The following is a 16,878-nucleotide window of genomic DNA, read 5'->3' on the forward strand; positions in this document are numbered from 1 at the left end:
CATTTTTATTTGTTGCGTTGTTGTGTTAAATGTGCCCGTATAGCTGCGGCAAATAAAAATTTCATTATTCTGGACCCAGTGCCAATGAAAATTAAACATTCTTGAGCCTCTTCAGTCTGAAGAAGGGTCCTGACCCGAAAAGTAATCTATCCATGTTCTCCAGGAATTACTCGCGCATTTTGTGTCATTTCTTGGTAAACCTGCATCTGCAGTTACTTGTTTCTACTCTTGACTCTTGATATTATGCACTACAAGGTGGAAAGAGCAAATAAAAAATATCTTGAAGGGTTTAAGATACACTCACATACTAGCAGGCTGCAGTTCCTTTATGAATGAATGAATGATTGAATGAATGAATGAATGAATGAATGAATGAATGAATGAATGAATGAATGAATGAATGAGTGGAAGCTTATTTCAGGACCTGCTATTTACAATATCTTCTCCTCTTTGCCATTTGCTGTCCTCCACTGTCAGCCCAGCGCAAATTGGAGGAATAGCACCTTATATTTCGCTTGGGCAGCTTATACCCCAGCAGTATGAATATTGACTTTTCTAATTACAAGTAAGGCTTTCTTTTCCCCCTCTCTCTCCATCCCTCCCCTTTCCCAGTTCGCCGACCAGTCTGACTGTCCCCCTAATCAAATGTCATCTCTGAATGCTTCGATGCCATCTTCTATGAGCTAACAATTATCTATGTAGGAAGGAACTGCAGATGCTGGTTTAAGCCGTAGACACAAAAAGCTGGAGTAACTCAGGGGGTCAGCCAGCACCTCTGGAGAAAAGGCCCCAAAACGTCACCTATTCCTTTTCTCCAGAGATGCTGTCTGACCCGTTGAGTTACTTCAGCTTTTTGTGTCTCACAATGATCTATTCTACATTTGCATTTTGATCTCATTTTCACACCTTACCCTTCCTTATCTCTGTGTCTCCCTCTCCCCTGACTCTCAGCCAGAAGAAGGGTCTCGACCCGAAACGTCACCCATTCCTTCTCTCCAGAGATGCTGCCTATCCCACTGAGTTACTCCAGCATCTTGTCCTAGCTCTTCTGGAGTAAGCATCTTGTCCTAGATCCGCTGGAGTAAGGGGGGCAGGCCCATAGATCCGCTATAGGTCTTTGGGCAGGCCTGGTCGCTAAGGGCCGCTGCGGCCGGTTGCTACGAGGAGCTTGAGCCGCGCGGGATTGTGGGGGGCGGGAACGTCACGGCGGCAACTTTCAACGACAAGACGGCGGAGCGGCCGCGGGCCGGGCCTGGGCCTGGCTCAGGAATCATTGCCGCTGGCTCACCTCCGCGCTTCTTGGAGAGCGACAGGACAATGGTAAGAGACATCATGAAACGGCAGGATTGTGCTTATGGTTGTTCTCGGCCCCAGGTGTCCCGAGCAAGGCGTGTTTCTCAGCCAAGTGTTGTGGAGTAAACCTGTCGTTTTCACCTTGTCCCCTCCTTATCTCTGTGTCTCCCTCTCCCTCTCCCCTGACTCAGTCTGAAGAAGGGTCACGACCAGAAATGTCACCCATTCTCTCCAGAGATACTGTCTGACCCACTGAGTTGCTCCAGCATTTTGTCTCTATCTTCTTTGAGTAAATTGAACTCCAGCTAAGAGGAAGAGTACTTCAGGGACCAGGGGAAGAAGTAAACGTCCAGTCAAACTCGAACACCTGGAGACATTGTGCAAGCACATAGCAAGCCTGAACTTTCTCCAGAATAACAAACAAGCTCGTCAGGTGGTACCTGTCGATTAAAACACAAAGTGTTAGAGTAACTTAACAGGTCAGGCAGCATCCCTAGCGAACATGGATAAGTGATGTTGCGGGTCGGGACCTTTCTTCAAACTATCTTGACCCTCTGAGTTACTCCAGCACTTTGTTTCTTTTTTTCTTGTAAATCAGTATCTGCAGTTCCTTGTGTCACCACTGTAAACATTGGTGTTGGTTTACAGATGGATGGAGTAACTCGCATTTCAATAACAATCCAGTCTGAAGAAGGCTCTCGACCTGAAACGTCGCCCATTCCTTTTCTCCAGAGATGTTGCCTGGCCCGCTGAGTTACTCCTGCTTTTTATGTCTTTCTTCGCTTTAAACCAGCATCTGCAGTTCCTTCTTACACAAACAATCCAGTTTGTCTATTCAATAGCAAAGTGAAATATACCAAGCATTGTAAATTACTCAAGTGAACAGATTTCCTGCACTCAAATTTCTTTAGAACGTTTTCTTTGAGAAGAATTTCTAACTACATCTCTGTGAAAGTAGATATTATTTGAGACATTGCAAAATTGTGCTGCTTTGGTCTGGCCTACACAGTCACATAGTGTATGAAAAATTAAGTGTGATATCTTAGCTACTTCTGATTAACCATGCCTGGACAACAGTGTATAATTAGGCTTGATGAGGAAAGAAAAGCCGTGGTTATGATATCTTTTCAGCTCCATTTGACAGGGTTAAAAGAACCCTCAGGGCATATTTGTGAAAATCTTAAGAAACAGTGGCAGATTTAAAAATATTACCAACGGCTTTTTCTTGAGATTGTAGGAACGAGTCATAAAGATACATTGACCAGAATGAAAATGTTTAATATTTATCTTCATGATTTATTTATTTCAATTGGGTTTCCTGAAGTAAAATGATCATTTCAACAACCTAATTGAAATGTTATTAGATTATAGTACAAAGCTAACTCAGATGTAAATCCCAATTTTAAAATATCTTTTGACAAAATGCTGTATAGTCAAATAGAAAATAAAATGAGTGTTAATTCATAGAATTCATAGAAAATAGGTGCAGGAGTAGGCCATTCGACCCTTCGAGCCTGCACCGCCATTCAATATGATCATGGCTGATCATCCAACTCAGTATCCTGTACCTGCCTTCTCTCCATACCCCCTGATCCCTTTAGCCACAAGGGCCACATCTAACTCCCTCTTAAATATAGCATTAATTAATGCACAGCTACCTAGCTTAAGTCTGAAGAAGGTTACCGACATGTAACATCGCCCATTCATTTTAGCATCTGCAGTTCCTTGTGTCTCTACCTAATTTATGCATTGAGTAATAAAACCTGCCACCGAAGGGTGGATTTGGATCAGGCCATGAGAATCCAAACTTAGTCATGATTCGGAAGAATTGCAGCTTGCTTGCAACCTTTCCTTTAATTGGATAACTGGTGAGTTTTAGTAGATACATGGACATGGATATGCAGATGCTAGTTTACAAAACATAGATAGAAAGTGCTGGAGTAACTTAGCGGGTCAGGCAGCATCTCTGGAACACATGGATAGGTGAAATTTCGAGTTGGGCCCCATCTCCAGATGGATTGTGTAGGGTGGGGGGCGTGGAAGAAAGAAAACAAGCTGGAAGAGAAGAGGGGCAGGGCAAAGCATGGCGAGTGATAGGGTGATACAGGTGAGGGGATTTTTTGTCAGATGGTTGGAGAAAGGCCAGAGATGAAAAGATATCATGTGTGAGATGTGAATAGTAAAGGTGTGAATTCTAAAGCGAGAGGAAGGAAAATAGATGGGAGGGGGTGGGAAGGAGTGAAATTGGTGCGAGTCCAGGTGGGGCATAGGGAAGAGGAGGTAAAGAAGAAGCGGTTTGTTTGTAGATTAGTTACTTAAAATTGGAGAATCCAATGTTCATACCATTAGGTTGTAAACTACCCAAACAGATAATGAGATGTCTCCAGACTCCTCCACTTTTCATATGGCCTGATTATGGCAATGGGGGAGGCCCAGGACAGAAAGGTCAGATGGGACAAGGAGGAGGCGTTAAAATGGTTCGCAACCTGGAGATCCAACAGAAAGTGTTCGGGGAATCGATCATAGCGTCTACGCTTGGTTTCACTGATAAGGGAGACCACATCGGGAACATTGAATGCCGAGATGAGGTTAGAGGGGGTGCACAAATGACTCTGTCTCACCTGAAAAGAATGTTGGGGACCCTGAATGGATGCAAGTAGTAAGTTTTAGTGCTTGGTACTACACAGAAACTGCCGACACAAGGAACTGTGGGTGCTCCAGCACTTAGTGCCCTTTTTTTCTACCAATGTTTATACTTCTTTGAATGTCCCAAGGTATGTAACAGGACTATAAAGGGACAGAAATTAATATTGGTCCGAATAAGTATATATTAGAAGAATTACTAAATTCTTGGTCAAAACGTTGGGTACAAAAGAAATGGAAATAGAGAACCTTCTGAGAATTCCAAAGCCTAATTTTTGATGGATAAAGTTATTGTCAGTATTAAGCATTGGCAAGGAGCATATCGAGTGCTGCGATGTAAGCGTTTAGAGTTGAAAATCCACAAGGATTAGCAGCAGAATCTTCAGAAGCTCTGTATTAAGGGCATGGGACCTATGGTTTTTCTGAAATTTTTCTCGAAGTACAAGAGGCTGATTGCAGAAGGCAACATAAGTAGCATGGAGTTCGAGATGTTTTCAAATCTGGACATCTCTATTTCACTGGCAAAATACTTCTGTTTAAATGGCTAATGTGATGTATTTTGGATAACACATTTTAACATCCATGTAGGTAAAGGGGATTAAATGAGTTTTCCTCCCACTGTAATCATATATAATCTTTCCATTATATATTTTTTCCATAATCTTGCACAAAGCCAAGATGCAGATTTTCATATCAGTATTTAAGAATATGGGCAGGCAGGTTCAGCGTTACTATTCATTAAAAAAAAAAAACTCGTCATCATTCATTAGAGTGGAGAAGATAGTTCTTTTTATCTTGGTAACCTGTCTTTAAATTTTACCCACAGAAAATCTTTGGAAGCGATGTGTGAAAATAGTTTGAGTGTGCTTTTTGACGCACCTATAACTACAATGTTACATTTAATTAAATGCTATTAATATTATTATTATTATTGCACTTCTATTGTTTGTTTTTTGAGTGTGTGTGTGTGTGTGTGTATATTATATATATTATTCATGTGTGTGCTTGTGAGTATATGTGTATGTACACACTGAACCTTATTTTCTTTTTCTTTCTTTTTCTTGTTTATCATATTGTTTACAGTGTACTATGTTTACATATTCTGTTGTGCTGCAGCAAGTAAGAATTTCATTGTTCTATGTGGGACACATGACAATAAAACACTCTTGGCTCTTGACTCATTTTCAGTCAGAAAAGTCACCGGATTGCTTCAGTGAGAAGTTGGTGAAAAGTTTAGGCTTTCTGTACATGCTAGGACATATTTTGGGGTATGGAGAAGGGACCTATATTTTAGTTCTGCAATTTTTGATGACCTGTGAGGTTTTATGCAGCCTAAAATGTAAGCTATATTATTTTCTCAATATTTATATCTTTTGTGTTAATTTAGGACATTTGATTTTAAATAGTAAAGTATGAGATGCTGTTTGTTCATTCCATGAAAGCCGGTCAATCAAAGTCATACCATGCATGATATTCGGTGTCACTCGTTCTTCAGTTTATTTAATTTTGAGGTAAATAATTGCTTGTAACATTTTCTTCTTCTCTCAAAGGTAATAGTGCAAAAGCTGTCAAGGTTCTATGCACTGTCACAACATATTATGCATCCCTTTGATTCATTCCATGGATGTATGTTCCAAAGACCCAGCTGTTGTGTTTCATGTCATGCAATCCGTCTTCGTCGTACACATTCTTTTTACCTTTCCATTCTATTTTCAATTATAGATTTATCCAGTTCTTTTTATAGAGCAATTGATGTATGACTGATGGGTGTAGGGGGATTATAATCGTTCCTCTCTTGGTTTGCCAGTTTTGTGTTTGCATTATAAAGTTTTATGATTTAAATTCCCACAGCAAAGAGTAGGAGTAAACGGGTCCTTTTCACAATGGCAGGCAGTGACTAGTGGGGTACCGCAAGGCTCAGTGCTGGGACCCCAGCTATTTACAATATATATTAATGATCTGGATGAGGGAATTGAAGGCAATATCTCCAAGTTTGCGGATGACACTAAACTGGGGGGCAGTGTTAGCTGTGAGGAGGATGCTAGGAGACTGCAAGGTGACTTGGATAGGCTGGGTGAGTGGGCAAATGTTTGGCAGATGCAGTATAATGTGGATAAATGTGAGGTTATCCATTTTGGTGGCAAAAACAGGAAAGCAGACTATTATCTAAATGGTGGCCGACTAGGAAAAGGGGAGATGCAGCGAGACCTAGGTGTCATGGTACACCAGTCATTGAAAGTGGGCATGCAGGTGCAGCAGGCAGTGAAGAAAGCGAATGGTATGTTAGCTTTCATAGCAAAAGGATTTGAGTATAGGAGCAGGGAGGTTCTACTGCAGTTGTACAGGGTCTTGGTGAGACCACACCTGGAGTATTGCGTACAGTTTTGGTCTCCAAATCTGAGGAAGGACATTATTGCCATAGAGGGAGTGCAGAGAAGGTTCACCAGACTGATTCCTGGGATGTCAGGACTGTCTTATGAAGAAAGACTGGATAGACTTGGTTTATACTCTCTAGAATTTAGGAGATTGAGAGGGGATCTTATAGAAACTTACAAAATTCTTAAGGGGTTGGACAGGCTAGATGCAGGAAGATTGCTCCCGATGTTGGGGAAGTCCAGGACAAGGGGTCACAGCTTAAGGATAAGGGGGAAATCCTTTAAAACCGAGATGAGAAGAACTTTTTTCACACAGAGAGTGGTGAATCTCTGGAACTCCCTGCCACAGAGGGTAGTCGAGGCCAGTTCATTGGCTATATTTAAGAGGGAGTTAGATGTGGCCCTTGTGGCTAAGGGGATCAGAGGGTATGGAGAGAAGGCAGGTACGGGATACTGAGTTGGATGATCAGCCATGATCATATTGAATGGCGGTGCAGGCTCGAAGGGCCGAATGGCCTACTCCTGCACCTAATTTCTATGTTTCTAAAAGCTAGGGTGATGATAGCTCAGGATTTTCTGTAAATGTTTAATGGAGTCCTAACTATCGCCCTTGTAATATAAAACAAAAATTGAAAAGGTTATCAAGTATGTATTTACAAAGCCTGACTAAAACAAAATTCTCATCTGGAATCCCTAGATTTGGTCCATCAAAGACCGTTGTTATGACAATTGGCCATGTGAAGAACAAAAGCATTTGGGAATGACGGTGGTTTGCGTACTAGTTACAAAGCTCCACTTTCTTGACTTAATTACATAATAAATAGGAGGATATTGAGTGGCATGGGGAAACAAAGAGACCTTGGAATGTATGTCCATTATTAAGATGGCTAAAGATGTGTTTATGTATTAGCTGAGGCTTGAGGTAAACAAAACTCAGGCACAACTTAAGAATTGTGAACAGTGCTGATCACCATATTATAAGAATGATGCAATTGTGCTGGACAGGATACGAAGAAAACTTACAGAGATGTTACTCATGAATAGTAAGATTAAACAAGAACTACCAGTTCGAAGTTTGATCGTTATTTTATGAGGAGTACGTTGAGGGAATACGTGAAGAACCTGCCAGGACGCATGCGTGTCATTCTTCAAAGCAGCGGTGTGAAATCACAGATAACTGTAATGACTAAACATAGTAAGATTAGAGAAAAAGATACCAGTTGAGTATATGATCAAGGGTGGGAGCGGAGGGCACATATTCCCTCAACGTACTCCTCATAAAATAACGATCAAACTTCGAACTGGTAAGTTCTCGTTTAATCTTACTATTTTACTTCGGAGTCACGTGAGTGACTACATGAAGATTTTAAAGCTCTGTGATTTAATGCCGTGGAAACGAGTCCATGCATCACATCTGCCTTGATGATTATGGGAAGAATAGTGTTAACATTATTAGACATGAATTCGACGTTGAAATCAACGATAAATTTATTAACACCAAATTATAGCCCCTATTCCTGGGGTAAAATTATATTACAGAACTTAAAATTGTTTCTGCAAATGTTCCAGGTTTAATTACTGGTTTGTGATAAAATCGTTGGAAAGTTTTCTCCGTTGACCATCCTGCTGTCTTGAGGATTTGGTCATCGGAACATCCAACTGCATAGCTGCCGATGTAGCTGCAGCCCTTGTGAAGTGAGATTTTAAAATGTTAGTATCCACTCCAGCCTTTATTAGAACCTGTTTCAGCCATCTCGAGATGGTCTGGACTGTCACTTGTTTGTGTGGTTGTTTGTGGCTGATTAAAAGTGCCATTTCTTTGCATCTGATGATTTTTGTATACTCCATATATAATAGTAAGTGTCTTACTATACAGAGACGATCATCTGTCGGGTAGGCCCTAAATTCTATTGTAAGGCCTGCTGACCCCTGTCTGTTCTGCTTGACTAATTCATTGATGTGAAAAGTTAAGTTTCCAGATGAAGAAGTCATGTTGTCCAGTCTTAATTTATGTAGCGACTGTACCCTTTGTGCCGTGACCAAGGTCATCAGCATGACTGTTTTCAGTGTCAGTTTCTGTAGGGACAGCTGTAGCTGGAGACCAGTTCCTTAGTATGGTCAGCACAATGCTCACATCCCATATTTGGGAGTACCTGGTTCTCGGGGGATTGACATTAAAAATTCCCCTCATGAGTTTAGTTACCAGGGGGTGTGTCCCAACAGAATGCTGCTCTGTTCCTTGCCATAGGTATGTTGACAGAGCACTTCTGGCGCAGTTGATGGCACTATAACTGAGCCCCTCATCGTAATGGAGGCCTGCCAGGAATTCCAGAACAGACGGGATGTTCATTGATCTGTGGTTGATGTTGTTCTTGTGACAGTACATTTCCCATTTCCTGATGTACACCAGGTACTGTTCTTTGGTGGACTGTCTGTGGGCCGCTGAAATAATGTCTACTGTTCGGTCCGTCAGTCCCAGATGCAGTAGAGGTGCTTTTAAACTCTACAAATTAATAAGTTCATATGGTTATGACATGGGTGGCTTTCCCTTGTTACGGGATGAACCAGTAAATTTGGTCTATGCTGGATGGTGATGCATGGTTCTAATACCATGTTGAATATCACAGGGAACCATGGTTGAGTAGGCCAATCAGGTACTACCAAAATACCAGACGCAGAGTCTTGCTGTATTTTCCTTAATACCCGACTGATGAGGCAGAAAGGAGGGAATGCATAAATAAACAATCTCCCCCAATGCAGCGAAAATGCATCTGTCGCCGCTGCCCCAGGGTCTGGTTCCCATGAAACATAGTTTGATAACTGGTGATTAAGCCTGGATGCGAATAGATTGATATCTGGTGTTCCATACCGTTATGCAATATCAGCAAATACTTTTTTATCCAACATCCATTCGGTGTTTTCATTAAATTTGCGTGACCTGGTGTCTGCCACTAAATTTAGTTTACCTGGTAGGTAGGTAGCTGATATCCAAATATTTTTCTGGATACACCATTGCCAAATTGTGTTGGCCAGATTGTCACATGATGTCGATTTGTTTCCACCCATGTGGTTGATATATGCTACCACGGTGGTATTGTCAATTTGTAGTCTAACATGCTGGTGATATAACCCAGAACAATATGACTTAAGGCCATGGAATGCACCCAACATTTCCAGGTAGTTTATGCCCAGTGTTTGTAATAATGATGCCTCCTGTGCATTCCATCTACCTCCACAGCTGGAGATGGAATTGGTAGCACCCCAACCAAGTGCACTGGCATCAGTTTGTAGTATCATAGACGGGTTGCTGATAATGATTGGGTTGGAACAATGCCGAATGTTATCTTTCCACCATTTTAGTTCCATTATGGCCTCGGTTGGTAGCTTCATTGGTCTGTCAAAATGACCACCATTAATTTTGAGTGCTCGTATTTTTGCCCTCTGTAAATTTTGATAATGTAAAGGTCCGAATTGTGTGGCTGGAAAGGCAGCCACTATTTTGCCAATTATTCTTGCTACCAATCTGATGGATGGTTTACTGATGTCAATGAGGTTACTGCAAGCCTCTGTTAAGGCTGTAACCTTTTCCTTAGGCAAAGTCACTGACATGTGAACTGAGTTAATGGTGAACCCCAGATAATCCATTGTGGTAGAAGGTGTTAATTTAGATTTAACTGGATGGATGATAAAACCCAGTTTTTCAAATAATTGTTTTGTGGCTGTTACCGTTTGTTTAGCCAATTCCAAAGTTTTGCCCACAATGAGTATGTCGTCTAGATATGCCATCACCATGTGTTTTTGTTTCCGCAGAAACGCTAGGGCTGGTTTCAAAATGTTTGTGAACAGCCTGGGGGCTGATGCTAGCCCATTAGGTAGTGCTCTGTACTGCCAGAGCTGACCCATCCAGTTGAATTTTAAATAACATCTGTGGTCACCTCGTATAGGTACTGAATAGTAAGCATCTTTTAAATCGATGCTTGCCATGTAGTAACCTTTGGAAATCAATTGCTTAGCAGTAACAAAGGTTTCCATCTTGAAATGAATATATTGTACGAAAGTATTCAAATTAGTCAAATCTATGATGATGCGACAACCACCATCTTTTTTGTTTTTGATAAAGATATTGGACACGAATTCCATTGATTCGTGTTGGGTTTTTTCAATTACCCCTTTTTCATAAAGCCGCTCCAGTTCAGCGTGTGCTTTTGATGTTTCTTTGCCTGAAGCACGAACTTTCGGTTCGGTACATGCTGAACTGGAGGGTTATGTTTATGTATAAATTCTATGGTATATCCCTGGATGCTGCTTAAAATATAAGTGTCGGTAGTTAACTTATTCCATGCATCCAGATAGAAGTGTAATCTCCCACCAACCTCCATGCTCCCTTTAATTCGTAAAGAACCAGACCAACCTACCTCCATGGTTACCAGTGGTAGGTTTACTTCTTTCTCGGTATCCTCCGTGGACGTTGAGGCGCCGGTGTCTGGGTATGTGGTTGGGTTGGTGTTGGGGGTTTGCGCATTTTCCAGGAAGGCCGGTCTGGGCCATGGCCTAAAAAAGACCGATGTTCAGTGTACCTGGCCGAGCTTTCACCAGTTTGTCTTGTTCGACTGGTGGGTGCGTAAGGGTGCTGTTTGTGGCCGAAGTAGGTTTTAGCTGATGTTGCTTTGATGAGCCCCAGGGTTTTTGCCTCCTCATCGAGTTCTTTCACTTGTTTGGATAGATTACCTCCAAATAGTAGAATTGGTGGTTTAGGGGTTCCAGGTTTGCACAGACCTGCAAATTTAGGGTCTAAAGCGGGTTGGATGGCACTCTTCCTAATACTGTTTATTTCGTATTAAGTGTTACAGAATAAAGCAAGTGCATTCTGTTGATCCTGTGACATGTCTTTTTCGTCTATTGTGCGGGCGAAAGCTGTAATTCCCGCTGTTAGGACCTTCAGTATTTTTTTGGAGTTTCAAGTCCCTGGCTCTAATTGCTACTCCGACGTCTTTCCATATGCACTGGTTTACAATGGGAACATTCAGTGATGTACAGTTCTCTGGTGGTAAATGTCTTGCCGTGGTGTCCATTAATGCCTGTCCTTGTAGCTGCTTAAATGACATATAGTCAATACTGGCAGCTAGTTTTGGTTCCAGGTTTTGGCCAGTTAGGTCTGGTTGTATGAATTGGGACACCATGTCCAGTAAATTTTCGTTTTCTTGCACCCCTCGCACACTTGGTGATTGTTCTGCAAACCCCTCTTCAGGGTCAGCCCAGAAGTGACCCCCAGTACTCCCCTCTGACGAGGGAGAAGCACTGTGCAGCCCTACAAGAGGTACTGCTGTAGGACTTACAAATTGCCCACAGTGACTAGCCTCCATCTCCCGGAGCCTGTCACGTTGGAGCATTTGCTCCATCAGCCGCTCAAACCGGCTCCAATGCTCTCGGTCACCGGCCGCTCGCGGCTGCTAAAAGTCGGACTCATCGGAGTCAACGACTCTGTCAGATTTTTGCTTTGCCTTACCGCCCAGCCACGGTGTAGATCTGGCCGGTGCGGGGGGGAAGTCGGGCACAGCTGTTCCCATTACGGGCGATTCGTGTGCCGTTGGCCACTGCTGGCTGCCCGCAACTCCGCGGTCCTCCCCCGCCAGCTTTGTCGCAGCCTTCTTATTTCTCTTTGTCCTGTCCATTGGCTCCACCTGTAACACAGTAAGTGGAACAAAAAAGAACGCAGAGTATTTCTTACCTGCAGTTCCCGGCTTTTAAATTCTGCCGCTGAGGGGGAACGTCGTTCCACCTGCATGACTGTTTCGCAATGCGTGTAGCGATATGACACGCATGCGTCCTGGCGGGGTTCTTCACGTAGTCACTCACGTGACTCCGAAGTAAAATAGAAATTGGGAGTTGACAAAAAATTGTACAGAAGCTGTTGTGATACTTAGCTGAGGTGTATGAAAATGAGGCACATAGATAAAGTAAATAGGAAGCGAATGTTCCTCCTAGTGCAGAGCCAATAGACAATTAGCATAACTTAAAGTAATTGATGAAAGGATGAGAGGAGATGAAGACAGTTTTACACCAATTTATAATTGAAAGTCGTCTGGAACTTGCTGCTTAAAAAAGGTGGTAAAGACAAACTCTCATCTCATTATGTACATGAAGAACTGATACTCGCAGGTACAGATTTTCAATCAGCCCAGCCCAGTGGGTTAGATGTGTTACATCTGTATTGTAAATCTTATTTTATTCTCTGCTCTGCTGGAGCAGGTGACTCATTAGAGTTGATTCATCATTCATTGTTCTAGTTGTAAATAATTTGTCCATAGTAGTTTCCATGAAAGAAATCCCAGGCAACACAGGATCCAATTAGTGTTATATTGTTAAGTAATATAGTTATAACTAAATATCACGAGAAATACCGTTAACACTGTTAATTTGCATCTAGTAGCTTGATTTCTCTTCTTCAATTTCACACCACTTGACCACCTACGTCTTTTCCTGTGAATCATTTGATTATGAAGCTACAATTAATTTAGATTAAATTATGATAATTTTTTCCCCATTAATTTATGATCTGATATTGCGGGCATGGCCAGCATTTATTGACAAGCCAAACTAACTGAGAACGTAGTATTGAGCCACTGCTTTGAATCACTGCAATCCTTCTGCTGAAAGTACTTCCCTCATGTTATTGGGTCAAGGGTTCCAAGATGTCCTGATGAAGAATTGGGCAAGTTGATTTCCTGAATCAAGTTGTCCTAGCAAAACCAAACTTGGATAATTGTGCCCAGATGGAAATCAAAAATTGTACAGATGCTCAAAATAATAACTAAAAATGCTGGAAACACTCAGCAGTTCGGGCAACATCTGTGGAACGAGAAATATTAACAGTTTTAATGTTCTAGGCAGGGAATGTTTCCTAGAACATTACAACTGTTTTGTATGCCACTCATTTATTGGTCTCTTCACTATGAGAAACAATCCCTTCCTACTAACCCTTCTTCACTTCTTCACCTATTGGGGGTATCCAACATTTTTTATCTTGTATCTGTGAGCAGGTTATTTGGTGAGGGTTTCCACTTGGAATATCTGTTAACAGTACCTTCCAGTACTTTGCTGTGATGTTTGAAAGTAAATGTACTGCTCGGGTGAACCATGTACTGTTTCTTTGGATGTGATGTACCTAGGCAATTTTCCACATTGTCAGCTAGATGCATATGTTGTAACTACTTTAATAACTTAGTGATGTAGCTAGATGTGGAGTGGCTGGTACAGGCAGTTCTGCTATGGCACCTATTTTTCTATGTTTCCTCTATGTTTCTATGACACAACAGCTGTGCTCCTAGGAAACCCTGTGTTATAGAAATCCGTTAGAAATATTATTGTGTCAATGGAAGAAAGGATGTTCGGGACAAGAGAGTTTCAGAAACTGAAAAGTAATTTTTCTTGCAAGATTTTTAAAAATAAATGTATTTTATGTTTGTTATTGCAAAAATATAAAAGTGTAGAGTAAATAGTTTAATTAACAAAACGGCATTTAAACACTTAGTTGAGAGAAAACGTTTTTTAAGATCTTATTGCTGCGAAAACTGCTAGCTACTGAACACACCTTCAAACTCTAAAAACCTCGCAAAAAAACCCTGTCACATGACAGTCCCGACTTCTGACGAGGGTTCTGCATAACATAGCTTAACCACTGGGTGCAGCTACATGACCTCCCCAGAACCAGAGGAAAGAAAACGGCCGGGTGTCCGAATAAGGCCGCCAGACTGCGTGGACACAGGACCTGTGAGCAAAGGCGCAACAGGCGTAGGCAAAGGTGGGGGCGGGAGGGCTGGCGGACGACCTCTACAGCGGGGCTGGGCCACCAGCACCAGGCGATAGATATCGAGATGAGCAGGTTTAAGATGGGCCACCGAAAAGACGTCCTGCTGGCTCCCGATGTCCAGAACGGAAGTCGCGATGCCCAGTTGCAATACCCGGAAGGGACCCTCGTAAGGGTGCTGCAGCGGAGCCCGGTGCAAGTCCCTGCGAATAAAAACAAATTGACAGTCCTTGAGAGCAGACGGGACATGGGAAGAACAAATCCGTGGCGAGAGTTTGGGACAGGGGCAAGCTTGCCCACCTGCTCGCGAAGACGCACTAGCACAGATGAACGGGGTTTCTGCTGCCCACGTGCCGCTGGAATGAAATCACCGGGTACTATGAGCGGGGAACCATACACCAACTCGGTAGATGACGGGGCCAAATCCTCTTTTTGGGCGGTGCAGATCCCCAACAAAACCCACGGTAATTTGTCCAATCAATCGTGGCCCGTGAGGCGTGCCTTCAAGGAGGACTTCAGGTGCCGGTGGAAACGTTCTACCAGACTGTTAGACTGAGGGTGGTAAGCCGTGGTGTGATGCAGCTGAGCGCAGAGCAGTTGGGCCATGGCCGACCACAGTGCAGAGGTGAACTAGGGCACCCAGTCCGATGTGATGTCCACTGGAACATCGAAACAAGCAACAAACAAGCGAAACAAGCTGTGAGGGCATGTGCACAAGTCGCGGCTGAGGTATCAGTGAGTGAAACGGCCTTGGGCCATCGCGTGAACTGGTCCACAATGGTAAGCAGGTGGGTGACACCTCGAGACGACGTTAGGGGGCCTACAAGATCGACATGGATGTGGTCGAAACGGTGTTGTGGGACGGCAGAGGTGCTCTCACGTGGCTTTGGACTTTGGATGTTTGGCAGGGGACGCAGGCCCTGTCCCAGGAACCGACTTGCTTATGTAGCCCATGCCACACAAATTTGGCTGCCACCAGTGCTGTAGTTGCCCGAATAGAAGGGCGGGCTAATCTGTGGTCTGACTAAAAAATATGACGTCGCCAAGCTGTAGGGACAATGGGTCGCGGTTGCCCAGTGGAGACATCGCAGAGGACGGTAATGCCAGTGGATTCCAGCGGGACATCCTCCAGAATCATACCCGAAATGGCGGTGCGATATGCTAGCATCTTGTCGTCTAAATAGTCCATTCCCGGAGCTAAAGTCAGAACGGCATTGATGGACGTACGGGATAAGGCGTCAGCGATCTGGTTGTTCTTCCCTGCCACGTGTTGGACCATCAATGAATTGTTCGAGGACCCCCCCCAACAAAAACCCTGTCACGTGACTGTTCCGGCTTTTGACGAGGGGTTCTGCATAATATAGCTTAACCACTGGGTGCTGCTACAAAAGGTTGAATGTTACATTGATTAATAAAGTATCATTGCAGAAGTTTCAATAGAAACAGGTGCATGTTGATTTCAGTGGCCATCTGTGTCAAAGTAACAGCTGTGTTCTTAATGGGCCTGTCCCACTCGGCGATTTTTTAGGCAATTGCCGGTGACTGTCGTCGTCGATGGAGGTCGCTGAAAAACCGGCGACAACCTATGACAGCAGCTACGTCGGGAGAAGTCAAGCTACTCTCATTGGCGTCAAACCCACTGTTGCCAAAAGATTTTCAACATGTTGAAAATTTAGTGGCAACCAGAAAGATACTACGACTTTTTGCGCGACTTTGGAGACTACTCCTGGCAAACATGTGGCGACAAACTAATCGCCTGTAGTTGCCTAAAAAAATCGCCTAAGTGGGACATGCCCATAAGAGACAATGATGTCTGATTACCTTGGGGAGGTTACATGGAAGTAGATTTTTTTGTCTCTTCTATACTTTTTAAATCCAAGACAGCAATTTTTTTCTGCTTGCCAATTTCCAAAGTAAACTTAAGTGACTGGTTCCTGATCAAAATCATGTTGTAACCAGTTTGGTCAGGGTAATGCAAATAAAGTTCACTAATTTATCATTTGCTTTATATCTAATTTATGTCATGGAAACACGTATTGTAGTAGAACTGCCTGCATGTTATAAAATCTTATAACTTTTTTTCCTCTGTTTCTTGATATCACACGCAATGAATTGAATTGGCTGAAGATTCATGATGGTGCAGATCTCGGGAGCAAACAGAGATGAATGATCTGTTTGGTACTTCTAGTTGATCTGCTTACAAATGCTTCTTCTTTGTTTTTGGTACCTGTGTGCATGACCCAGACATTACCAATTATAACTGTGGTGCAGATTATTTTCAGCCTTGTATATTTTTTAATTTGATCTTTTTTAACAATGAACTGTTGCTGCTATTATTATGACCCAGCTTAGTAAATAATGGCCAGAGCAAAATAATGTCTAAATGTTAAGTTTGACCTCTTAAAAATTCAATATATGCCGATCATTCATTATTTTAATGAAGAATGTATTTGTATGATGAAAATTACTGGTGCTATGAGAAAATCAAAATTATGCTCTTTTTTTTTGCACTAATTGAATTTTAGGATTAAAAAGATTGATTTTAGTTTTGCCTCTCACATGGTTGAAAATAAGTTAATCAGTTAAAGATATCAGTCCTGGCATTTTTCTTGGGCCTCCTAACAAAAAAAAATCCAAAATTTATTTTGGAAATTTTTTTTGGAAACTATTTCTTAAAGTAATAATTGAGGAATTGTACAGAATTCTTCGTAACGACAATGTTTTGTGTTTGTGTAGTCTCTTTTTAAGTTCCTTCCTTTC

General features: G+C 42.4%; 1 protein-coding gene across 1 annotated transcript in view; it reads left to right on the top strand.

The window, feature by feature from the left end:
* The first annotated feature begins 1,194 nt into the window (after positions 1-1,194).
* The window catches only part of hrob (homologous recombination factor with OB-fold), a 40,120-nt gene continuing 24,436 nt past the window's right edge, over positions 1,195-16,878 (top strand). Inside the window, exon 1 of the mRNA XM_033035352.1 lies at positions 1,195-1,320. Coding sequence (XP_032891243.1) covers positions 1,318-1,320 — 3 coding nt within the window. The 5' untranslated portion in view covers positions 1,195-1,317. The remainder of the gene's footprint in view (positions 1,321-16,878) is intronic.

This window comes from Amblyraja radiata, chromosome 16 (assembly GCF_010909765.2).
Source record: "Amblyraja radiata isolate CabotCenter1 chromosome 16, sAmbRad1.1.pri, whole genome shotgun sequence".
NCBI lineage: Eukaryota > Metazoa > Chordata > Chondrichthyes > Rajiformes > Rajidae > Amblyraja > Amblyraja radiata.